Source organism: Protopterus annectens, chromosome 2.part2, assembly GCF_019279795.1.
Source record: "Protopterus annectens isolate FY-2018-M chromosome 2.part2, PAN1.0, whole genome shotgun sequence".
NCBI lineage: Eukaryota > Metazoa > Chordata > Ceratodontiformes > Protopteridae > Protopterus > Protopterus annectens.
This window is the reverse complement of record NC_056730.1, coordinates 320,485,860-320,512,545: the sequence shown is the minus strand read 5'-3', so window position 1 is coordinate 320,512,545 and position 26,686 is coordinate 320,485,860. Positions and strand designations below refer to the sequence as shown.

Here is a 26,686-nt window from a genome sequence, read left to right as displayed (position 1 = left end):
GGGGTACTTAGCTTTTTGATGATTTCTCTCTGGTGCAGACCGACTGACACACTGAAACACTACTCTGGGCTCCAACAGCAAGAAAAGACTGATGGCATGGTGTCAGCTGGCTACCTTTATACCCAGGATACTGACGTCTTTAGGACAAGAGAGATTTTTACTCTGATAGTCGGGTCGGCCAAGGTCTTCCAAAGCAGGAAATCCCACTAGTCAGGAATGCAGCAATGAAACATGAACAACATCCTGTTTTGTCATGTCTGCTAATCATAACTTGTAGTAATGAGAGACGTACTTGCTTCTCCTGTAGGACCCATATCAGTGCATACTTCCAAGCTTCACTAATTAAGTCTGATATCTTTCATCAAACTATGACTTGTTTAAATTCAGTGTAATGAAAACATGACTATTCATCTGGATTGTGTTTGTGCTTCTATTAAATATTAATTCCGTGGTACAAAGGGATAAAGCCTTGATTGAGACTCATGTGAACCGTGATCAATTAGTGTCCCAGGAACTGGACTAGTTGATATAGGAAGGTGGGAGGAGACAGTCAGTGTTGTCTCAGTCATGCCACAGTAGGAGAGGCAACCTGTTCCACTGCAGTACTATCCCCAAGTAAAAGTTTGGTACCATTGTGAAGGTGATGAGAAGGGGCCAAGATGCATGCACCCACCAGCAACATTTGGGAAGTGACACAAGCTCAGAAGTATACATATGACTGCTGGTCAGTATTGTGGAGCTACTTATAGTATGTATGGGGATGTAGAGCATGGCAAAAAAAAATTACTTTACTCTCTGGAGGATGACCCCTCTCAATAGACAGGATAAGGAATTCAAGATAGGCGGCACTCACTTGGATGCTATGAGTAAAGATTAATGTATTACTCATTCATGATCATCTGTTTTTTCCCTCCATCACCAAATAATGGTGTGAACAGATACCAGATACAGCTACAGATGTGAAGCAGCAGTAGTTACTTAGAGTAGCAGGCATTTTTCTCTTCATTTGGACAGAACTAGACAGAACAGCAGATATTTGTAATGTGGTACAACTACTTGTATATGCCCCACATGGATGATGGGCATCTTTATATGTGGACTTTGTTTTAGAAACCTTTGCCAATTAAAACCACAACACAATAAGTCTTTTTTACCATTACTACATATGTTTCAGAAAATTAATCTTGGTAGCAGAGTTGTGGGATGTTTGTTTTGATGGGGCTAGTTAGATAATGGATTTTGAATGTGGAGTTATTGTCCATATAAAAACAGTCCAGCCAAATGTCACATTTGGTACTTTAGTCAAGAAAACCCTTCCCTAGATCCTGCTGATGTTGCTGCCATTAATAGTCCTTTTAAATTTGGACACACTGCTCTTGGGTCATCTGATGCCATTCAAGTCTGGACAGGTGTTAGTCCCCCAAAATTTGGATGAATAGCATTGTAAATCAATGTATCATGCCACCCAATGGTACAAATATCAGATCCCCATTTTTTGCTTTTTTTTAATTAGTATAGAAGGGCCAGGTAGGTTGAGTAGGAATCTTCTTTTTCCTTGTGAATGGTGTCTCATTCTGGAAGCTGTGTTAGAGTACTCTTCAGCACCAAGGACAGTTAGGGTGTGATTAGTTTGCTTCCCCTCAACAGTGCAGAATGTATCACTTTTTCTGTCAGTCTTTCAAACAAGGACTGTTATCATGATAAGTCCTGACCACCCTTTGGCCATAGCTCCTTGCGAACAATTCAAATGCCGAAGTCTATAACATATCCAATTATACTTCATGTTTCCAAACTCCTCTAGGATTCTGCAGAAGCTCTCTCAAAGGTGGGAGTTGTATTCATCCCACACAGAAACATCTGTAAAACATTCCCAGGACATCTTTGCTATAAGTTTGCAATTTTAAGGTCCATACAAACACCACCCTTGCCATCTAATAGAAATCACCACCTTATGGTGATCAGTTGTAGACAAGTCAACACCTCCTCACCCAAATGTCCATAACATAAAGCCTTGGGTATGAAGATGTAACTATAAAGTGCATCACTAAACTCTGCTCTAGGATACACTGGTACAAGTAGACATAAGAGCAGCCTCATGTCTGAATTCAGTGTTCGTAATGCACAATCTATGGCACAGAAGTCCAGTTGCAATTACCCACTTATGTCTGGATCACGCAAGCCATTCTTCCCAATTACACCCAGGTATCTCCTTCATTTTCTGAGCTCCATTCATTTAAATGAAGGTTCAAAACATCGAAACTAGTTCCTACCAGCATTTCATATCCAAATGTCAAAATTTCAAAAAAAGACAGTAGTTGGCTATTTTGTGTGCCAATCAATTGGGATTAACTTTTTTAGATCTGAATATTTGTTTGATATTTTAAGAGGAATCCCAATCCCCAGATGAGCACTGAAATCTCCCAGTAAGACTACACAGTCAGTAGATAGCATTTTATCAAGAACTGCCAATACAGTATCCTATTAGTTGCTATATACATTTGTACAATCATTCATCAAAGTTTTTCTTCCTGCATCTCACAGCTGCATTAACAATCTTTTCCTCCAACACCATAAACTACAACTACAAAGCTTCCTACACTTGCATGGGGCCTCTTCTGAGAGGTGACAATGAAGTATGGAAGAATCTATGCTGGACTGAGAAGTCTAGCTCACAGGTTTGTCTTACTTACCTGTTGATCACAAAGATCATTTGCAGCCTAGCCTCAAGATTTAATTCTGTCAATAGCCTACGACACAAAATAACTACAGCGTAATTTCTCTCCCTTTCAATGATGGTTTAAGGAGTCAGACCAGGGATAAATCTGCATTTTCACACCTATCTGGCCAGGTTGCATTTGATGTCAGAGAGCTACTTTGTTTTACATTTAAGGGAAGTCTATTCCAAAAAAGAATGACTTTTTGAGAGAGATATCCATCTCACCAGCACATCCTATTTATGGTACTGTGAAAGTTAAGTTCTTATACGTTCATAGGTTGGTACTAGGCTATCAGCCCTAGGGCCTATACAAGCCTAGCCATAACAATTCCCTGGTTATTTCTTCCCACAATATTTACTTCCCTGAACCCCTGGCTAGCAGGGCGACTGACGTGATCCCCAGGGTGAATTTCCTTTCTCCCATCCAATCGTCAAGGTTCCTTTTGAAGAGGGCCAAGGACGTGCTCTGCTTGACATGTATGGGCAATCTTTTCCAGAGTCTGGGGAGTCTCTGGGTCAGGAACTTATCCCTCCAGCATGTTTTGTTTATTATGATGACAAGGCTTAGATCCCTGGAACTTGTGGCTCTGAGGGGTTGGGATTACTTTAAGTGTAGCATGTTCAACAGCTCTGGGTTTGACATGGCCTTGTATGTTAAGCAGAGATCACCTCTGAGTAGACGATATGCGACAGAGTACAGCTGGAGTTTTTTTTAAGGCGGTCAGCACAGGGCATCTACTTTAGGCCTGTGATTCTTTTAGTGAGGAATTTCTGCGGCCTTTCCATTTGTTGCAGATGTCTTGAGAGGTACATACGAAATGGGGCGTTGTATTCTATAATGGGTCTAATGAGGGATGAGTACAGTGGGACAATGACTTCCTTTTTTTTGGATGAAAAGCCCTTAGTGATGAGGTGTGCCACACAGAAGGATTTCCTGACTGTTGTGGCTATGTGGTTATTGAAGGTGAGACCACTGTCCACCTGTGTCCCTAAGTCTCTTTTCACACTTTCGGTGTTTAGTAGACTGCCACTTCTGTGGTAATTCACTGGTACATGTTTTCTCCCAAAGGGGATAACTTTACATTTCTTGGCAATGAGCTTGAGCCCATGGCTCTGGCACCAAGCATCTGTTTCTGTAAGGCCCTTTTGTAGAGTATCCACATCATTTGGGGATTCAATAATGGCTCCCAGTTTGCAGTCATCTGCAAACTTTGTTAGCCAGAGTCCCTTAGTGTTGGCCTGTACTTCAGAGAAGAAGATGCCAAACAAGAGCGGTCCCAGGACTGAACCCTGAGGTACTCCACTTGTCACTTGTCTGGAGCTGGATTTGGAGTCAGCTACTTTTACAGTATGGTTTCTGTCAGTAAGCCAGTTGGCAACTCATCGAGTGATGTAGGGATTAATGACCAGCTTAGTAAGTTTATCTATGATTACAGAGTGGGGGATGGTGTCAAAGGCTTTGGCGAGGTCCAGATAGGCTGTGTGGATTGCCTTATTCTCATCCATGGCTCTGGAGACTGAGTCGAAGAAGTCAATCAGTTCAGGAGACAAGATTGGCCCTTCACAATCCCAAATTGGGTGGGGTCCAGTGTTTGAAGTTTGCCAATATCTTTGTTTATAAGTTCCATGATAATACGTTCCATGGCCTTGCAGATCAGGCTTGTCAGACTGATGGGGCGTTAGTTCCTGGGATCCAAGGTGGATCCCCCCCTTGTGGAGTGGGATAACTGTAGCTGTGCGCCACTCAGTGGGCACGAAGCCTGAGGTGAGGGTATGATTAAACATGACACTTAGGTGAGGCGCCAGTTCATTTTGTAATTCATGTAGTACACAGCCCGGGATGTCATCTGGTCCCATGGATGCTGTATTCTTAGCTTTGGAGAGTGCGTTTTTTACCTGTGTGGCCATTACCAGAATTTGGCAATCTTCCAGTATTGAGATGGGCCATTTAGGGGGTGACAGGAGATGAAGTTGGCACTGAATCGATCTGCCAGGATATTGGCAATATCCTTGGGATCAATATATTTAATGTCATTCTGTTGTAGCTCAGTGCAGATCTGAGCATTGCCATTTAGATTCTTGACATAGTTATAGAATGCCTTGTGGATGTCTTTGGAATCTTTGGCAATTTTATTTTCGTAACTAGCTTTGGAGGATTTTACGAGGGATCTCAGCTTCTTAGTGCGGCTGGTAAGGGAATTTTGCATCGTGGGATTTTCCTCTTTTCTGCAACAGTTTCTTCCTTTTGTTGTAAAGTTTTTTTATGGCAGGGGGCCACCAGATTGGCTTCCTTTTTTTGGAGGAGAGCATCTTGGTTCTATTTGGGATGGCACCATTCATGCATGAGTGGATGTACTCATACAGTGCTTTAGTGCAGGACTCTTTTGATCATGTATTTAAGATGTTAATTTTACAAATGTGTAGAAGACCACATAGGACTGGATCGATTGAGGTTTTGTAGGTGAAGCAAAGGCCTGAGAAGTCTGCAAGAAATAGAGAAAACAAAGTGTTTTTCAAGCTGTCTATGTAGCACACGGAAGACATGCTCTTTGTGTGGAAACTGTGGTATTTTTGAGTTTATTTATATGTTTCGACAAGTACATACCAAAAATGGTATTATATCTTATTATGAGTCTGATAAGGGTGAAATAGATATCTAGAAGATATATTCCTGGCAATCTGTCTGGCTAGATAAAAGGATTTCTTAACTCATTCTCTCCAGTACAGCTCTTTTGAGTGTGTACCTTTAACTCCCAGTGGACATGGCTTCAGTCTTTAAAAAATGAAGTTATCACCTTACAAATCTAACAAATAGTCACTGACATAGGTCAAATATCAATACAATTGTGTTTGCCATCATGTATGCTTCAAGATAAAACATTCTGATACCTTGTATGTAGCATGGTTTTGGAATTATTAATGCAAATATGAACAAGCAATATTTGATGCCTAAAGGCGCAGTAGGAGGTAACAAAAAATGCACCTGGAGACGTCACTCGGATGACAGTACATAAGCAGCTGTGGAAAGATAAGTTCATTGTCAATGAAACTTCCCAGGACTCTGAACTGTGTCAGTTTTCAAAGGAGTGTTATCTGTGTGGCAGATGCATGAGTTTCTATGTTACTTGCACGCAACAGACCATCTTGAAGAATCCAGGATAAACTGAAGAGTTTATCATAGATTCAGGTTTGCAGTCATCCATAAACTTGGCCATCAACAGTGACCCTGACTTCAGAGAAGTAAACACCAAACAGAAGTGACCCAAGGACCTATCCCTGAGGGAAGTTGCTAGAAATGACTCTTTCTGATGACAATGTGCCCCCTACACTAACAGCTTTGGTTCAATCAGTGCTAGTTTGCTATCCCACAAGTTTCACAGTGGTTTAAATTTAGTTTGATTAGCTTGACTATAATGCCAGAATGTGGGATTGGGTCAACGTCTTTCACCAGGTTGAGGCAAGCAGCACACACTGAATTGACTATATCAACTACATCAGTGGCTTGTTCATAGAAGTCCACAAAGATTAGGAGCTAAGATCTAGCTTTAACAAACTCAAAGTGGTTTGCTTCAAGGGACTGCAGACTATCTACCTTAATAAGTTATATAATGATGTGCTCCACTGCCTTACAGAAAAGGTTGGTTAGGCATATAGGTCTATAACAGGGTCAGTGGTGGATCCTCCTTTGTGAAGTAGGATGACTAAAACAGTTCTCCACACCTCAGGCATGAATCCAATAAAGAGGCTGAGACTAAACAGCTTTAGTAGTGAGTCTATAATGCTGTGCTTGGTGCTGACAAGAAAGCAACCTGGCACACTCTCTAGAACCATATAACTACTGTTCTTAACCATGGACAGTTGAACCTGCTCCAAGGTGATCCAAGGAAGTGTGTAGGCATGCTAATATGTGGGACAAGGTTAGGGAGAGAGAAGAGTTTACACACTTATCTTCTCCTAACTTCCCCCACATAGTTTCCCCATCACTGGTAAAATCTGACCACTACTCAGTGATATTCACTACAATGGTTAAACTTGATCTACTGTCAAACCCTTTTGTCTTTAGAGATTATTCAAGGGCAAATTTCTTACAGGTAGCAGACCTGATAAAATGTAAGCAACTCCTCCCCTCAATGACCCCATCTCAAACACTGTGTTGGTCAGATTTGACCAGTGATAAGACAACTTTGTAGAGCACAGTAGGGCTACATTGCTGAGGACCAGATCCAATACTTTTGAGTTCTCTAGATGGGATATGAACTAGTTTGTCTAAGGAGCTTGGAATGATGAAGTCTAGGAAGCAATGTGCATACTTACTTGTGGTAGTGTCTATTGTCCAGTTTAGTTTTGCTCTCCAGCTGCTAAGACAAGGGGGTCATTTTATGCACTGGTGAATGAATTCCTTGATAAGGATTTCGATTCCAAATTGTTAAGTCTTGTGGGGGTCCAACCTTCCCATTTTCTGGATAGGAGGTGAGCATTCTGGATTAGAAACAGAGGCAGTGCTCAACTTTGTTCAGCTGCATTGGACAGAGAATTCTTATACCATCCAGCAATGGAAAATTTTACACAGTCACCAAAAAAAAAATAGAGGGCCTACTGCTTCCAGTTTTGCCAATAAGAAGTGAGCAGGAGTGCCAAATGGGTGCATTTCTTCATGTACTATCTCTTATGGGGTGTAAGCAATTAATGTGATTCTCTTCTGTTAGTACAGGAATTTCTACAGTGTGTTGGTTTTCTGTTTATGGAGACTGATTATTTGATCAGGAAATCTTTCTATCATTCCAACGGTTTATATGGAGACATATCCCAGTTATTTTAACTTTTGTTGATCATGTACATTTCACATTTTATCAAATATTCTGATCAAATATCTGTGGTGTGTACAAAGCTTGCGCAAGTTTGAAATGTGACTGAGTCAAAATCTCATATAAAAAGATTCTTATCCCAGAATGTTTCTAGGCATTTTTATAGCCACTTTACATCTGCTGCATGCCAAACATTAGCCCTCCCATGACCTGATCGGTCCATTCAGTACACTTTTGGGCAAAAGATCGTCAAAGCAGACAATCATCCAGGCAGCTATCATGATTATTTTAATAAGCCGTATCTCAAGATCAATTACAGCAGCTGGTGGGACTAGCCTTGAATGCTAACTGCCCTGACATATATAGCGTCACACGATTTCTGTTAGTATACCCCGATAATACCCAGTCTCTACTGGATGTCAATACATATGCAAGCCAAAACTTCCATCCAGCCTTCAGAACAGATAAAATGTAGCTGGGTACTCAGTCCAACCCTTCCATCCCTCCAGCAGCCAGGTCATTATCTGATCCTGGATCGTCTGGGTTGTGATCAGTGCTTCAGCCCTCAGCTAAATAACAAGGATGCTTCTCAACATGAAAAAAAATGAGCATTTTTTGTCTGTACCCATCTGTACTTCAGCAGTCATAAAATTAATTTGTTGTGAAGCTATATGTGACTGTATCCTGAAGGATAGGACAACGTGATGAGAATGTGCTTCATAGTCAAATGAAATGCACAGTTAATGTGTAAAGAATTCACTTGTGTTGTATAAGATACTTGGACTTTAAGCAAATTACTTGCATCACCACAGTGTTTCAGTTTCAGTTTGAGCACAACACTTTGGTCAAATAGGCCTAATCTAATTAAAACAAAAGTTAAATTTACACATAGCTTTTCTTCTGAAACACAAAATCTTACCAGAAACTGTCACTAGATGCAGGTGCCCCACATCCAAAGAGCAACATATGATGAACAGTATCCATGCTGGCACGTGGCTTAAAATCAACTGCAAGAAAAACAAAAACAGATTTTTTTCACTAGACTGAAAATACAAAATTTACAACTGTGCATTATAACAAAAAACAATGAGAAACATAAGTGGCACAAGCAGTTTTTAGCTCAGTGTAAGTATACATTAAATTAAACAATGGAGGGTTGTAAGAACTGCTGTGCTTCCAGCTTCCACTCCCATTCCTAGGTCTGGTAAATAAGCCCCAACATAAGAATACATTAATACAAAGTAACGATCTAGCCTGAATAGTATGCATCATCACATCTCAGGATCATGTTGTTTTAAACTGGCCCATTACTACCCAGAACACTCACCATTCTCAGTCAAGTAGACTAACTAATAAAAAAAGATACATTTACATGCGAGTGTGTCCATGTGTGTGTGCAGGGTGATAAACAAAAAAGAAAAAAATGAAAATTGAATTCACAAGCAGGTAGAACAGGAAGATGTTAACTTTATATATGGCAAGGTGACAGACTGGCAATCATTGTAAAAATATAAGCCCAAGAAATGAAATACAAGATTGCAAAATGCCAGAAAACTGAATGTGAAAAACCATATGGTCTCACAGTTCTATAAATCAGTGGCTGTGAGGCAGCCAAGCTTAAAAGTAATATATAGTCACTCATTCCATAAACTTCTCAAGGCTGAACCCCACCTTACACCTCTACAGCACAGGTAACATCTCACATATTTCCTCTTTTTTTTTCCCATTGGACCAAAACCTGTTGCCCTCTTTCGCCTTTCTTAGGGTGAGATGAAAACAACTGTAAAATAATTGCTGCTGACAAAAAAAGTATTATTACAATTATCAGCATTTCTTGCTGTATTATTACAATATATTCTCCACACAGCTGATTTTATGAATCAGAACGTGAAATCTGCACACAGATATCCATCACTGTTAATTGTATCGTAATTAGAATGTAACTCTGTATCATGTAAGAAAAATACAACCCTATTACAGGTAAATGTTGATTACATTGTACTACTTTCATAAATCTAAAAGCGAAGTTTGCACACATCCGTCCATCACTGTTAATGTTATAATGCAATGATAATGAAAGTGTGTACATTGTATACTGTAATGTGAATGGACCCCTGTACACTGTATGCAAATGTTGATTCTGTTGTACTCCTTTTGACTTCTCAGAAATGTTTGTCATCCCTGTATGCCATATCGTAAGTGTACGTACTTTTACTATATCAGTTGGAACTTTTCTCCCTGGTGCTCTGCTGAAAGGAGGCTTTATGGCACAAATGGACTTGCCTGGTAGTCAAACGCACTAAATAAATAGATAAACATCATTTGCAATTTTCTACATTAGCGAGAGAGAGAGAGAAGATAAGCATTGTACAGGCTTCTGTTTATGGAAATAAATGTTTCTATTTTCTAGCTAGAGTGTTGCATAGTCACAGAATGCAGCAGTCATATTCTGTGACATCTGAATTGTGATAACTGTCTGAGAAGGATATGTAGGAAAAAAATTATGCTATACATACAAAGGGCCAATACATTTGCTAGGTTGTATAAAAAGGGAATATTAATCACACAAGGAAGGTAATATGATCTTGTATAAATCAGTAGCAAAACTGTGATCTCACCTGAAGGGCAATTTGCAGTTTTTGGAAAGTCTTACATTCCAATGACACTGTAACAAGGCAGAGCAGAGGTACAATGAAGTATTCTCAAAGAGTTACAAGTCTAATGCCAAATGAGCTACAACAGGGCAGGAATAAATACTGACATCTTTCTGTAGTACAAAATAAAAACGATGAAGTGCACTTGAACTGAGCAGTGCTTTCATCTACACATACACATAGGTTCATAGGTTGGTACTAGGCTATCGGCCCTAGGGCCTATACAAGCCTAGCCATAACAATTCCCTGGATATTTCTTCCCACAATATTTACTTCTCTGGGCCCCTGCCTAGCAGGGCAACTGACATGATCCCGGGGGTGAATTTCCTATCTCCCATCCAATCATCAAGGTTCCTTTTGAAGACGGCCAATGAGGCGCTGTGCTTGACATGTATGGGCAGTCTATTCCAGAGTATGGGGAGTCTCTGGGTTAGGAACCTATCCCTCCAGCATATTTTGTTCATTGTGATGACAAGGTTTGGATTCCTGGAGCATGTAGCTCTGAGGGATTGGGATTTTTTTAAAGTGTAGCATGTCCAACAGCACTGGATTTGACATGGCTTTGTATGTTAAGCAGAGATTGCCTCTGAGTAGGTGATATGCGAAAGAGTATAGCTGGAGTTTTTTCAGACGGTCAGTATAGGGCATCTGCTTTAGGCCTGTGATTCTTTTAGTGAGGTACTTCTGTGGCCTTTCCAGTTATTGCAGATGTCTTGTGAGGTACATACCAAACGGGGCAGTATACTCTATAATGGGTCTAATGAGGGATGAGTACAGTGGGACAATGACCTCCTTTTTTTCTGGATGAAATCCCCTTAGTGATGAGGTGTGCCACATAGAAGGATTTCTTGACTGTTGTGGCTAGGTGGTTATCGAAGGTGAGACCACTGTCCACCAGTGTCCCTAAGTCCCTTATCACACTTTTGGTGTTTAGTGTACTGCCACTTATGTGGTAATTCAAGGGTACATGGTTTTTCCCAAACGGGATAACTATACATTTCTTGGCATTGAGCTTGAGCCCATGGCTCTGGCACCATGCATCTGTTTCTGTAAGGCCCTTTTGTAGAATATCCACATCATTTGGGGATTCAGTAATGGCTTCCAGTTTGCAGTCATCTGCAAACTTTGTTAGCCAGAGTCCCTTAGTGCTGGCCTGTATTTCAGAGAAATAGATGCCAAACAAGAGCGGTCCCAGGACTGAACCCTGAGGTACTCCGCTTGTCACTTGTCTGGAGCTGTGGATTTTGAGTCGGCTACTTTTACAGTGTGGGTTCTGTCAGTAAGCCAGTTGGCAACCCATCGATTGACGTAGGGATTAATGCCCAGCTTAGTAAGTTTATCCATGACTTCATGGGGGATGGTGTTGAAGGCCTTGGCGAGGTCCAGATAGGCTGTGTGGACCTCCTTACCCTGTCCACGGCTCTGGAGACTGATATTAATCAGGTTGAGGAGTCAAGATTGTCCCTTTACAAAACCAAACTGGGTGGGGTCCAGTGTTTGAAGGTTGCCAATGTCTTTGTTTATAAGTTCCATGATAATGCGTTCCATGGCTTTGCAGATCAGGCTCGTCAGACTGATGGGATGATAGTTCCCGGATCCAAGTTGGATCCCCCCTTGTGGAGTTGGATAACTGTAGCTGTGCGCCATTCATTGGGCACGAAGCCTGAGGTGAGGCTATGATTAAACATGACACTTAGGTGAGGTGCCAGTTCATTTTGTAGTTCATGTAGTACACAGCCCGGGATGTCGTCTGGTCCCATGGATGCTGTATTCTTAGCTTTGGAAAGTGCAATTTTTACTTGTGTGGCCATGAGTACCAGAATTTGGCAATCTTTTGGTATTGAGATTGGCCCTTGAGGGGGTGAAGTTGGCACTGAATCGATCTGCCAGGATTTTGGCAATATCCTTGGGATCAGTATATTTAATGTCATTCTGTTGTAGCTCAGAGCAAATCTGAACATTGCCATTTAGATTCTTGACATAACTATAGAATGCCTTGTGGTTGTCCTTGGAATATTTGGCACTTTTATTTTCATAACTAGCTTTGGAGGATTTTATGGGGGATCTCAGCTTCATACTGAGGCTGGTAAGGGAGTTTTTTGCATCCTGGGATTTTCCTCTTTTCTGCAACAGTTTCTGCCTTCTGTTGTACAGTTTGTTTATGGCAGGGGACCACCAGTTTGGGTTCCTCTTTTTGGAGGAGACTGTCTTGGTTCTGTTTGGAATGGCATAATTCATGCACAAGTGGATGTGCTCGTATAGTGCCTTAGTGTAGGATTCAGTGGTCGAACTTTCAGTTCCCGTCTGCATGGGTGTCATGAAGTTTGTCACTTCTGACTTGAGTAGCATGAAGTTGGCTTTGGAGAAGTTTTTTATGGAGGTTTCCCTATTGGGGGGTGGGGGTAGGATGTGGACCTCAAGTGTGATTAGCTTATGGTCGGACCTGACCAACGAGGGGGTGACCACTGGTGTGGAGCATCAATCTCCCATGTTGGTAATGACCAGGTCAAGGATATTTGAGCCACTGGTGGGACTATGGATTTTTTGGTCCAGGGCATTGGAATTTATGAATTTCAAGAACCGTTGGGCAAAGGTGTTGGTGCCCATGTAGTTTTCCCATTTAATGGCAGGGTAGTTGCAATCACCCAGTATTAGGGTGTTTGGTTGTATCTTAATATTATCTAGTATGTTTAAAAAGGTTTAGTGGGAATCATGGGGCATGGTGGGGGATGTGTAGCAAGCTACAATTTGGATTTCAGTCTTACCTAGTGTTAGCTGCACCTGTAGAATTTCAGATGCATTGTGTTGGGCAACTAGCCTGGAGGTGTGAATATCCTTGGTGAATATGAACACTCCTCAGCCTTTAGTGCTTCTTTCCTGGTTTGGTGGCTGAAAAGTGTGGCAAGAGGTGTAGCCTGATATTGCAGGGATGCTCTCTGCAGCCTTGAACCAGGTCTCAGTTACTGCACAGATATTGATGTTCTCCATTTTTAGGAGTGTCTTGAGAGTGTGCATTTCAAGGATTAGACTGCTATCATTGAGTAGCATTACCTTCAGATTTTGCATGCTTATATCTGTTACAGTAGTGGTTTTGTCCTTTGAGCCTAGCCTAAAAAATGCACTATGGAGTGGCAACAGCCTTAGCCAGTAACCTGAATCCCAGGGGTGACAGGTGCAGACCATCTCTGGCAAAGCATCGTGGTTTGTCGATCATGTTGTCCCAGGCAGACAGATATTGGATCCCCTTTGAATGACACCAGAAACTTAGCCAATTGTTGAAGTCAATCATTTTGTCCTTATACTGTGGTATCATTCAGGGTGAAGGTAGGATACTGCTCAGGGCTAGGGTCATACCTGCCAAGGCCACATAATCCAAGTGCTCTTCCATGTCTCTTTTCATGTTAGTCCAGGGAGGTACGTCTCAAGTCATTCACTCCAACATGGACAATGACAGAGTCGTATTTGTATTTGTTGTGGAGTGACTTGAGTGCATGCATTATGTGGCAGATCCTGGCACCCGACAGGCAGCTGACAGTAATTTTCTCACCTATGACTAAAGTGTTGGGAACGTTGTCTTGCATTAGGGGCTGTTGTTTAGTGGCACACTGGTGTTTTGAGCTGTGTGTCACTTTGGTTGTGATTGATGTTTGTTTGCATTTCAGCTTCAGAGGTCCTTGTTGCTTGGGCAGGTTAATGTTAAGGGCCTCCGCATAAGTGGGTTTAGTGTTACTATGTGTGGATGTTGATGCCTTGAGTTTTGAAGGGCTATGTGTTGCTTGAGGTGTAGTACAGGTGTTAACCTTCTCCTCTTGACTGTTTAGCACAATCTTGGCTGGAGAGAGCATTGCTTCCAGTTTGACTATGTAGATGCATTTCTCGCAGGTTTTAGTGTTGGGTGATAGGAGGAGATGGTTGTCTGTGTACATGAGGCAGACAAGTAAAATGAGCTAATTGCATTACTTGGGAGTTGGCATGATGGTTAAGGTATTTGTCTCCCAAAAACAAGGTACATGGTTTGATCCTCACCTTTGAGGGAAACTGACTTGGCTTGAAATGGCCTGCAAGGGCAGCTGGCCTAGTACCCACCTCTGAATGCATTAAGATATGGTAATCATGGATGAGCATTCTCTCATTAAAAAGGTAGATGCCAACCAGTTTTGTGTAATTGCCCTTACATAACACAACAGACAATCAGCCATAAGCCATTTTAATTGAATAAGGAAAATCTTTAAAGATGTTAAGTGATACACATTCAAAATTAAACGCATATATATACTCCTGTACTGGAAAATATGAAATGATGTTAGAAAAACACTATCAGCTAGCTAGACCTATTGCTACTAACTGAAGATAGCAATTACCTATTTACCTCTGATATGTAATACCATTTAACATTTGAAAAGTCTCACAAAATTCCCAGACATTAGTTCAATGACTGAAGTTATTAGATTGTCTCTTCTCAGCTGCTTTGAAAAGGTTTCTTTCTGCACTGTTATGATTAAAATCTACTGAACACTCCAAGCAAAAAGCCAAGACTAAATGAACTAACTGTACAGTTGCACTAAACCTTCAAGGAAGCCACCTCACTTGACAAAACTCCAGAAGGTCGTCATGGAATTAGACAATAGGAAATATTTAGCACTGCCCTTTCAAGCAAAAACTCTTTTGAGCTTTTGGTAAAGGATTCTTGACTCTCTCTTCCTGCTGGGTCTTAAGTTTGAATCCAGGAAACATATTCAAATTTAAGCTGCTTAGATAACCATAAAGTTCCAACCCAATCAAGATAATATAGCTAACAGGAACTAAAAGTCCAAAAGGCTCAAAGCTCTATTAAAGTGCATACATATGAAATACTTTCACTTTTCAAACCTCCTATGCATTTTTACTAAAAAGTAGATGTTTTATACAGCTTTGACACATCTTTACTGAAAGAAAAAGTACAGATTTTTTTTTACATTTCACATCATTACTGCATCTTTACTGAAAAAAATATGGGTCTTGTACATATTTTCACATTGCCTACTGGTTATAAAAATGCTGCCAGTAAAGCACATTTTAGAAATATACTGCATACTAATGAGCCCTTGTTTAGGATCATTACAGTACTTTCACTTTCCAAGATGCACAAACCTGCTTTCATCTTGTTCCTGGATCAAAGTTTTGCATAAATCTGTTTGTATATGTACAAGGTACATCTTCAGGGTTCTCAATGTGCCCCTCCCTTTTTTAAGTAATGACATGGGATAAAGTTTAAATGGACGGGAGAAAAAAAATTTTAACATCCTTCCCCCAGTAATACTCCTGGCAGCAATAATCTTTAACATCAGCCCCCTTCTATTGTTAAACCCCTGGCAGCCACAGGCAGTAATGCCAGCATGTCGTTCATCCCCTCCAATCACTCTCATGTCTTCAGCAGCAGATGGAATAGGATAGGAAAACAAATCATTCTTCAGTGATGTCATATCTCTAACAGCAGCAATCTTTCTTGACCCAACCCCCCTCTCCCCAATGGTGGCATATCCCTGACTAATTTACCCAGTATTTTCTGCCCATGTGTTGAATCACATTTACACTAGTCTTGAGGTAGAACAAATGAGTGATTTCGGAAGAGAAACTCAGAATGCAGTTGCAATTCATTATGGTGTGACGTAAACCCTTGCCATTCCAGAAACAGGACAAGAAAAGTGACAGTGGCCACATCACACTTTCTAGGGAATAAAAGTCCCTGACAGCTTACTCCTTCTCCAATCCTGGGTCATATACACAAATTCCCTACTACTGTCAGTGCTTACATAACTTGCTGGGAGCAGACGCATGAATAAACTGTACATTTAGCATCTGGCCAACTACTTCACACAACTCTGCTGCTCAACATAAACACATTTCATTAATACAGAGGTAATTTACACATCCTCTGCTAATGAAAACAAAAAGTGTCAGTTGCTCAGCACATTAATAAGCACAGCAGACCCAAGGTAATCTGCACCCTTACAAGAGATAGACAGTACAGCAGTTCTGCGATAATCTAAACATTTACAGAGCAGAGATAGCATAGCAATAGTGAAGCAACCTACACATTTAAGGAGCGCAAAATCAACTATTTCAAGCACAACTTGCTCTGCTAGGCAAACCAAACAGTTCTGGCAGGATGTAGATCTTCTCACAATCCGGAAATGCACAGATCCTACCTCCTCCTCCTGTATCTCCATCCAGACTTCTCAAGGCTGACTCCTAAACACTGACTTTCTCAAGGAATAGTGCCACAATCTCTACCTCTCCCCCAACTCATTCAGTCTCCCATCTTTTATCCCCCTTTCTACTTTAAGAAAATCCCTCACAAAGACCGTAAGCCCCTACTAGAAAACATACTCCTTGATGTACCCCTTGATGCAGACTACTTCCTTGGTTCATCTCACTCTGGTAAAGACGTCCTTACCAAAGCTCTTCTCCACATTTATAACCTTTGCTTAACTCAAAACTCAGTCCCAGACATATGGAAATCTACTCTTGTAAAGCCCTTAATCAAAGTGCCTCTGACAGATAATGTCTCCCACTCCTGCCCCATCTCCATCTTCCCTACATTGGGGAAATACTTTAAAAAAAAACTATCCTGCATTCAGTTGTCCACTTAAACCCAACAGTAGCATTTCCTTACTCTTAAACAGCATGGATTCTGTGCTGGCCAGAGAACAATGACAGCACTATGGTCACTTACATATGAGAGCCTTCTCAACACGGACAAAGGAAACCTTTCAGGAGCACTCTTCATTAACCCTAGCAAAGCTTTTGATATTATTGATCACCTCTCCATTCTTCACTCCCTCCAAGAGTTAGCTCCAACGCTGTCACACACTTCCAAGAGTTTTTAACAAATAGGTACTCCAGAGTCAAAACTGGCTCATCCTACCACCTTCAGCACCCATTATCAAAGAAGTGCCCTAGGGTTCCATACTCATCCCACTATTGTTTTCAATCTACATTAACAAACTACCTTCAGACTTCTCTAAACTTCCTATCAGTCTTTACTGTGATGGCATTGGTTATCCATCAACATAATCCCTCACCTTAAGCTAGTCAAACCCAGTTTCAATCTGACCTCCACTCCCTTAATTCTTGTATGTACAATCATAAACTACTCCTAAACATCTCAAAAACAACATATGACATTTGAAGCCTCACAAAAGCTGAAGAGAACTCCTAAAAATCTCAACAGTTGTGTAAGATCTCACCATAAGATCTCACCATACCTGTAGATGTCCTTCTCTTCACTGGTGCAGTATATCTTATGTAAGGTATTTCCTGCCAAGGCCAGCCCATTATCCAAGTTAGTATACCAGAGCCTTTAATGCTTACAGGCATTGTACATCAGATGCATGCTCTCTGCGCAAGGTGTAGGGCAAAATGGGGATGTACGAATGCACATACTTCAGAACTGAAAAGTCTCACAAGGAACAGAATGTTCCTAGAGACCAGGAGGAACGTGTGCATCCAGGAGGAAGAAAAAGAAAAGAATCCCCAGCCAAGAGGGCAAGAAAATAGGGCAGAACAGAGGGTACAGAAGGGAGGGAATACTGCAACAAAGAAGAGGACATCTACTGCTATGGTAAGACTTTACACAACTGTACTATGTTCTTCCATATCACTTTTGCAGTATTATTTACATAAGGCAGATTACACAAGCTCAAGAGGAAATCTAGGAGGAGGAAGGCACTGAATACCCCTCTAGAAATCCATGCAGAATAGCCCTGGTAAAGTCAGCTCTTGCTCTGAAAATAAAACCCAACTTGTAGTGCTTAGTAAAGGTTTGAACAGAAGACCAAGTAGCAGCCTCAAGGATAGAATTGGTATCTAGTCCTTTGAAAAAGGTATCAGAGGAAGCAACAGCTCTGGTAGAATCAGCCTTTACAGAAGAAGAAAGACATTTACCATGAAAAGAATAACAAAAAGAAATGACTTTAGAAATCCAGGATGAAATGGTTTGCTTAGAGACAGCCAAAGCCAAAGACTTGGGATGAAAGGAAACAAAAAAGTTACTCAGATCCAAAAATATCCTTAGTCTTATCTAAATTATATCTGAGTTGCGTATGCAAATCCAAATTGTGAAGAACCTTCTCAATGGCAGACTGTGGAGAAGGAAAAAAGTAAGGCAAATTAATAGAGTGATTAAGAGAGAACTGATAGACCACCTTGGTCATTAAAGAAGGATTTGTACAGACAGACACCCTGTCCCTGTGAAAAACTAAAATGGAAGGGACAGCCATGAGATCCTGAAGCTCAGATATTCTCTTTGCTGAAATAAGGGCTAAGAGAAGAACAGTATTTTATTTATTTTATTTTACTTTATTTGCCATTTGTAACTGGATTAGTCTGGCTGGGCAGGTGCCCCTTTTCAGTAGAGACCCGAGGAGAAAAGCTCCAGATACTTAATTAATTTTCAGTTAGATACAAAAACAAACTTACAGTTGCAGTAGTGTTTACACTTAAATAGAAGACAAGCTTACAGTTGCAATAGTGTATACACTAAGATACAAAAATTATTTACATTTGCATATAAGGTTGAAAATATAGATATAAATTATTTACAGTTGTGCATAAAAATTGAAAAAATTACAGATTAGTGAAATTTGTAAGATAACAACTCAACTCATCATATAAACCTATTTAGAGGATTAAAGGTAAAAGGCAAGGAGGGTGTAGAGGGTACAGCAGGTCTTAGTGAGCACTAAGTAGTTAAGAAATTGGAAGTGTAGGATAGAAGGTAAGTTGTGGTAAGCTTCGAGTGCAGGGGTCAAGTTGGGTCTTTACAGGGGCAGGACCACGAATTTTGCAGGAAGCCCTTTAGGGCTATTTTAAAAACGGGTAAGTTTTGGAGAGATCTAATAGAGAGAGGGAGCTTGTTTCAAGCTGCGGAGACTGCATGACTACAGACACTTTTTCCTATGGTTTTATTAGGTTTGGAGATTTGGAGTAGGTGTTGCTCAGAGCTACAAAGTTCTCAGTTAGGGACATAAGGGGAGATGAGAGAAATTAATGAGGGGCAAGCTTGGGGATGTAGCAAGATTGATTGGGTCATATGAAGCTGTGGTAGGAGGAGTTGGTTATGGAACTCTGGCCAATTTATTTTTTGTAGTGAGAGGCAGTGGTGTGAGCGATAGGGGAGATTTGTGGCAAATATGATGATTTTATTATAGGTTAGTTCAAGTTTATGTAATAGATTTTTTTGGAGGTTGGTAAAAATGGGGCAGCATAAAGTAATGTTGGAAGGAGGTAGGCTTGGGCAAGGGAGGCTTTAGATTCCTGTGTAAGGATTTTTTTTATATATAATAGTCCAAGTTTCTGATGAGTCTTTTTGATTCAGTTGTTGATGTGGATGTTGAATTTCAGTTCATCATCGATTTGTACACCAAGAAGTTTGAGTTGAGACTCTGCTAAAATAACTGTATTGTTTATGGAGGAGATAGAGAAGGAGGTTTTGAGATGCTGGAGAGGTTTGCGAAGGAAAAGAAGTAGTTTAGGTTTTTTAGGGCTACGAAAGAGTTGGTTAGTGGTGAGCCATCTTTCGACAGAGAGAAGTGTATCCTGTGCGAGGGTACAAAGGCGAGTTAGGTTGTCAGAGGTAGAGATGACTGTAGAGTTATCTGCATATTGAATAAGTTTAGACTGAGGACAGGATTGGAAGATAGTAAGGGGCCCAGGATGGACCCTTGAGGGACTCCAGTTTGAAATGGGAAGGAAAGGTGAAGTAGCTCATAACCATTTAACAGACTGAGTTCTATTAGATAGGTAAGAGGAGAACTAGTTAAGGGTAGAGTAGGACAGGTTGAGGGAAGAAAGCTTGGAGAGCAGGAGGTTATGTGAAACAGTGTCAAAAACCTTAGAGAGGTCTAGGAAGAGGGAAGATACTACTTTATTGTTGAGAGAGGTAAATATAGAGTTGGTGAAGAATAGTAGGACGGTAGATGTACTATGGTGTGGGCGGAAGCCATGTTGAGTAGGAGTCAGGAGATTTTCATCAGTTATATGTTCCAGGAATTGTTTGTGGATAAACTTTTCTAAGATTTTAGAGAGAGGCGATAGGATAGCAATAGGTCTAAAATTTGAGGGGTCGGTGCAGTTGCCTCCTTTGTGCAAAGGAATAATGTAAGCTTTTTTCCATATTTGTGGGACTAGGTTTTCCTGGATAGATTGGTTGATAAGTCTGGAGAATGGATAGGCTATAGAGGGAGCTGCTAATCTGAGGTATGGTTGTCTGCTGAAGGGGAGCAGGGTTTAAGTTTAGAAAGTAAGGATTTAATAGCAGTTGTGGGTATAGTTTTGACGGTAAAGGTGGTGAGGTTGGAGGAAAGGGGAAGAGTGTCAGGAATAGAATTTGTTTTAGATTTGACTAGTTTTTGTATGGAGTCTATAAAGAAGGAGTTAAGGGATGTTGCAATTTCTATGGGTGTACAGTTTGGGGAGGGGTTAGGAGGGGAAGGATTACCAGGTCTAGAAGCTTGTTAATGGTATTCCAGAATTTCTTGGGGTTGGAATGGGGTTTTACTTGAGGATTCAAGTAAAAATTCTTTTTATCTAGGGTGGTTTGCTTATTTGTTAAGTTACAAAGTTCTCTATAGTGTTGAAGGCTGGGGGGGGTTAGTTTGTTCCAGGTTTTCTATGTGGAGTCTCTTTTCTGCATGAGAGAGAGAGACAGTGGCTTTACTAATCCAAGGTGCAAAGTTTGATTTAACTCTTACATTTCTAATAGGAGCTAGGGAGTTAGGGGTGTTAAGGAGGATGCTGTTAAATGTAAGAACAGCTTCTTCAAGGGGGAGTTGTTGGAGAGGGGACCAATTTACAGATGAGAGTGTCTGATTAAATAAATCAGGGCTAAAATTAGATAGGTTGCAACAGTCTCTGTATAGGTGGGTTTTAGGAGGTTTAGACAGGTGATAACTTATAGAGATGGTGTGGTGATCGCTTAGTGTGTCAGGCAGTATAGAGGGGTTATGATAATAGTCAGAGTGAGAGGTATGTATCCAGTCTAGGGTGGTACTATTTATTTATTTTTTATTTTACATTTGTTGACCGGGATAGTCCGACTGGATGCATGTCCATTTTCAGCAGAGGCCCGGGGAGAAAAGCTCCAAGGGTAAGCAGATACAGCATTACATAATACCAGCATTACATATTACAAACAGACTATTTACAGTGATTACATAAGTAACCAAGTTAAACAAGTTCCACAGGATAGAGTTAATCCTGAGTGTAAGTCAGGGTTAAATTAAATTACACAGTAAACTGGTTAACAGATTTTTACACATTCTAGAGAGAGTTAGCCAGGCTTGATACATTGACATAGCCAATTAAGTGCCAAATGGTGTTTGAGTCTAGTTTTAAATTGACCTAAGGTAGAAAGTAAGGTAATATGAGCTGGAAGAAAGTTCCAGGGTCTACTTACAGAGTTTGCAAAGAGAGAGTCACTGGCTGTGTTATTAATTTTGCTAGCCTGAATTAGTAGTTTGTTAGATGATCAAAGTGGTCTAGGATTGTTATAGGGGGTGATAACATTTTTAAGTGCAGGAGTATTCTCCGGATTATAGAGGATTTTATAGGCCATAATCAGTTGGTTATACTGGATTAGGCTGGGTAGTTCAAGTCACCCAAGCTGATTTAGATTGATGCAATGATGTGTCCTAAAAGGCAGCCCAGTGGCAAACCTGGCAATGTAGTTGTAGCAAATTGAGAGTTTAAGGACAGTCTTGTTTAAATTCGAGAGTAGAGGGGATGCATACAGAAGGATTGAAAGAAGGTGAGATTGAGCTATGGCAATTTTAGCTGGAGGGGTTAGGAAGACTTATATTCTGTAAAGTGACCCTAGTTTTTTATTAATGGTTTTGATAACTTGGTTAACATGTAGGTCGAATTTTAGATTATTATCTATGATGACACCTAATAGTTTTGTAGAGGGGTCAGGGGAGATTATTGTGCCATCATTTGAATTTATGGTAAAGGTGAAAGTGGTAGACCTATGTGTTGGTGAAAATAACAGCATTTTAGATTTTTTGGGATTTATGATCAGACGACATTTAGAAAGCCAGTTTTCTATTGTATTAAAGGTGGTCTGGGTAGCTGACCATAACTCTATTGGAGATGTGGCCAAGCAAATCAGAGTAGAGTCATCAGCATACTGGATATAGCTGACTTTTGGGATGGCAGTATAAAGGTCGTTAATGAAGATGGAGAACAGCAAGGGCCCTAGTATAGAGCCTTGTGGTACTCCAAGGGTGTTAGGTAGAAGGTTAGAGAGTTTGTTCTGCCAGAGGACAGCCTGCTGTCGACCATTCAGGTAGGACTGAAACCATTGAAGGGCTCTAGTATCAAGACAGAATGTTTTCCAGATGGTGGGAATTTTAGCTTCTACTATGGTTTGATTGATTAGTATTGAGACGAGGTAAGCAATAGCATCAACTGATTTTTGTAGGTACTCGGCAGGGAGTTGATCAGCAGAAATTGTAGTGGGTTTTAATTTTTTGATCAAGGTACGGATAAGTGAACTGGTGACTGGTTGGAAGCTGAATGCAAGAAGATTTCTAGGGGTGGTACTTTCAGGACCAGGGGAGCTAGGAGGTAGTTGGCTAGCAAGGGCTTGAATTGTCTCAGTAAAGAATCTTAAAACTATCAGAAACATCTTCAGGGGTTTTATCAATAGTAGCAGCAGGGATTGGGGTTGAAGTTTGTCCAGGATGTAGTAGAGTATTTAAACCTGCCCAAAACTTCTGAGGGTTATTTTGATTCACTGTCTGTAAATTACAGTAGTATTGTTTTTTTGTCTTGTAAAATGGATATTTTAGTTTCGTTCCTGGATTGCCTGTATTTAATGTGATCTTGGGGGGTCTTTAGAAGAACGCCATAAAGCCCATGCTTTGTTTCTAAGGGTAATTTTGAGTTTAGACTCCTTAGAAAGCCATGACACAGTTTTTGCCTTTGTTCTCTTTGAACGAACAGGTGCATGCAAATCAAGGATCTCAAGGAATTTGTTGTTAAAGTATGCTACTGCTTCCTCTAAGGGGAGGTGTTTTAGAATAGACCAATTACATGAGTTTAGTTCTTGCTGGAATTTGGCAGGGTCAAAGTTTTTATTGTTTCTAACCTTTCTGAGTAAGGGTTGTTGGGAATTAATGGCTTTGTGCTTAATTACATATGTGAGAAGGTGATCGCTTAGGCCATCAGGGAGGGTACCAGAGGTGTACAGTTGGGGGTGGCTATTTATGAGTACCCAGTCAAGTATGCTTTCTTTTTGGTTGGGTTTACCTATCCTGGTAGGGGTGGATATGATTTGTGTAAATGCATGCAGGTTAATATGGGTGGTTGGGGATCCTGAGGAACAGGTGCCCCAGTCTATGTTAAAGTCTCCAAGTAGTAGGGTTTCTTGGGGGTAGTGACATGATGACCAGTGCAGGATATCTTCCAGTGTAGATATATTGTTACCTCGGGGAATGTACATACAGATGATATTAATGCATTTATTTTTATTAAGTTGCAATCTGGTGGCAAGAATCTCTGAGTTATTAATCTGAGGTGGTTGTATTACATCTATGGTGACATTCAACTCAGATTTATAGAGTACAGCTACCCCATCCCCCTTCCTGGAAGCACGATCCAGCCTGTGTATGTTGCACCCAGGTGGTAACACTTCTTTGTCTGTAGTGTTAGGTTTTAACCAGGTTTCAGATAAACAGAGAATCTCAGGGGAGTGGACATCCAGAAGTGCATGCAATTCATGTACCTTGTTATTAATGCTTCTAACATTGAGATGACAGGCTAGGAGAGAGTTAGTTGGCCTATTAATTGTAGGTTTGTATCTTAGATTGCAAGTAGAGGGGATATGTGTATTTGAAGTGGGTGGGCCAGGGCTGGGGTGAATATCACCACCAAGTATTAGGTTAAGTCTATACTTGGTGATGAACTTCAGGAATTTGTTTATTAGTTTGTGGTAGTGTTTGGATCTAGAGCTAATGTGCCTGGGGTTGAGATGTTGATAGACTGAACAAGATGTTGGATAGTACTGTAAGTATGGTTGAAGGTGGGGGGATTTACAGCTGGGGTGATAGTATGGCCTTTCGGGACCTGAAATCCCATGAGAAACTGGTTTTCATACAAGGTAAGGAGGTATGGTGTGAACAAGAGGGGTAGTAAAGAGGAGCATATCATTATTTGTGAATCAGCTAGTGAGTTAAGGAACTGTTTTACCCAGTGATGCAGCACCAGACGACAGAGTGGTGAGGTAAAGGTACTGGAAGGGGGATGGGAGAATACGTTCATAGGTTCGTACTAGGCTATCTGCCCTAGGGCATTTATAAGCCTAGCCAGAGTGTGTGTGGCTTTCACCACCCCTTAGGATGAGAATACTATGCCCATTTAGGGTTTAGTTTACTGTGCCTCTGTCTAGTAGTGACACAGAGATGACCGGTGGGGTAAACCTCGATCTCCCATCCACTCCAAGACTTCTCTTGAATAGAGTTAGTGAGGGGCTCTGCCTAACATGGATTGGGATTCTGTTCCAGAGTGTAGGGAGCCTCTGGGTTATGAATCTGTCCCTCCAGCACGTCCTATTTATTTCTGTGTTGAGGTTTAAGTCTCTTGCCTTCGTGGCTCTGATGGATTTGGATTTTTTGAGGTGCAGCATGTCCATTAATTCAGGATTGGACATGGCCTTGTACGTTAGGCACAGGTCACCTCTGAGTAGGCGGTATGCGACTGAATAGAGCTGGAGTTTTTTCAGTCGGGCAGCATATGACATATGTTTAAGACCCTTTATCCTCTTAGTGAGGAACTTTTGGGGTCTTTCCAACTGCTGCAGGTGTCGGGTAAGATACATCCCAAATGGGGCATTGTACTCAATCATTGGCCCAATAAGAGATGAGTACAGGGGCACAATGACCTCTCTTGATCTAGATTTGAAACCCTTCATGATAAGGTGGGCAATATAGAAGGTCTTCCTAACCACTTTGGCAATGTGAGTGTCAAATGGGAGGTTACTGTCAACCTGGGTCCCTAGGTCCCTGATTACCTCTTCCTTAATGGATTACCACCTATGTGGTAATTTGTGGGTACCTTGTTTTTCCCAAAGGGTATGACTATACATTTTAGCTTAAGGCCATGGCTCTGGCACCAATTATCCATTTCTATGAGTCCTCTCTGAAGGATGTTTGTGTCCGCTGAGTATCAATTATGGCGCCCAGTTTGCAGTCATCTGCGAACTTTGTCAGCCACAATCCTCCGATGTTTGCCTGTACTTCGGAAAAATAAATGCCAAACAAGAGGGGTCCCAGGACTGAGCCCTGTGGGACACCACTTGTGACTGGCTTAGAGTCTGACATAGCTCCAGCAACTCTGACCCCGTGGGTTCTGTCCTTGAGCCAGTTTGCAACCCATCTCGTGACATATGGGTTTACATTTAAGCTGGTGAGTTTGTCTATGATGCCCGAGTGTATTATTGTGTCAAAGGCTTTTGCAAGGTCAAGGTAGGCTGTGTGAACTGCCTTACCTTCATCAATGGCCTTAGTGACGGTTTCAAAAAAGTCGACCAAGTTCAAAAGGCAGGATCTGCCCTTGACAAAGCCAAATTGGGTAGGATCCAATGTTTGTAGGTCCCCAGTGTCTTTGTTTATGAGTTCCATAATGATCCTCTCCATAGCTTTGCAGACCAGGCTCGCCAAGCTTATGTGGCGGTAATTTCCAGGGTCCGTAGAAGCACCACCTTTGTGAAGTGGGACCACTGTTGCCGTACGCCACTCTTTGGGTACATATCCTGTAGTAAGGCTAAGATTAAACAGCAGCCTTATGTTTGGGTTTAGTTCCTCTTGGAGTTCATGTAGCACACAGCCTGGGACACCGTCCGGTCCCATTGATGCTGTGTTTTTAGCTTTAGAGAGGGCAGCTCTCACCTGGGCATCTGAGATGTTAGGGAGGCTACACTCTGCTGGGATAGTTATTTCTCCTTTTGGGGGGGAGGGGGAGGAGAAATTTGTACTGAACCTATCTGCCAGAATGTTGGCAATGTCAGTGGGTTCAGTGTATTTATTGTCATTTTGGACTAACTCTGAGCATAACTGGGAGTTTCCACCCAGGTTTCTAACATAGCTAAAGAAGGCCTTGATGAAAGCTAATAGGTGCTATTAAAATGTAGGTGGAAGAATGGGGGTGGGAGGAATTATCCCAGATGAAAGCAGATAGGATCTAGAAAGTGGGGGAGTGGCTATAGTACTTTAAATTTAGAGGTACTGGGGGTGAGAGAGAATTGGGGGCAGGGAGAGGAGCGAAGAGAGCATGAGCCTAGCGAGGGCGAACGTAGCGGGGCTATTGCAGTTTACAAGGTTTCCTAAGGTGTCCTAAAGCTATAAGGTAAGTATTATAGCTCTTAATGTAAGAGTCAGTTTACTTAAGTTACAGGGGAAGGAGGCAAACACTCAAATAGAAAAATGAGCCCTATGGCTGACAAAAATGGTGAACTGCTTAATTACACAGCACTG

The 26,686-nt window shown here is 41.2% G+C and overlaps 1 protein-coding gene across 1 annotated transcript in view; it reads right to left on the bottom strand.

Moving 5' to 3' along the window:
• Positions 1 to 26,686, bottom strand: part of PAM (peptidylglycine alpha-amidating monooxygenase) — a 2,584,515-nt gene that overhangs the window by 1,619,559 nt on the left and 938,270 nt on the right. The window contains exon 6 of the mRNA XM_044063879.1: positions 8,440 to 8,528. Coding sequence (XP_043919814.1) covers positions 8,440 to 8,528 — 89 coding nt within the window. The remainder of the gene's footprint in view (positions 1 to 8,439; positions 8,529 to 26,686) is intronic.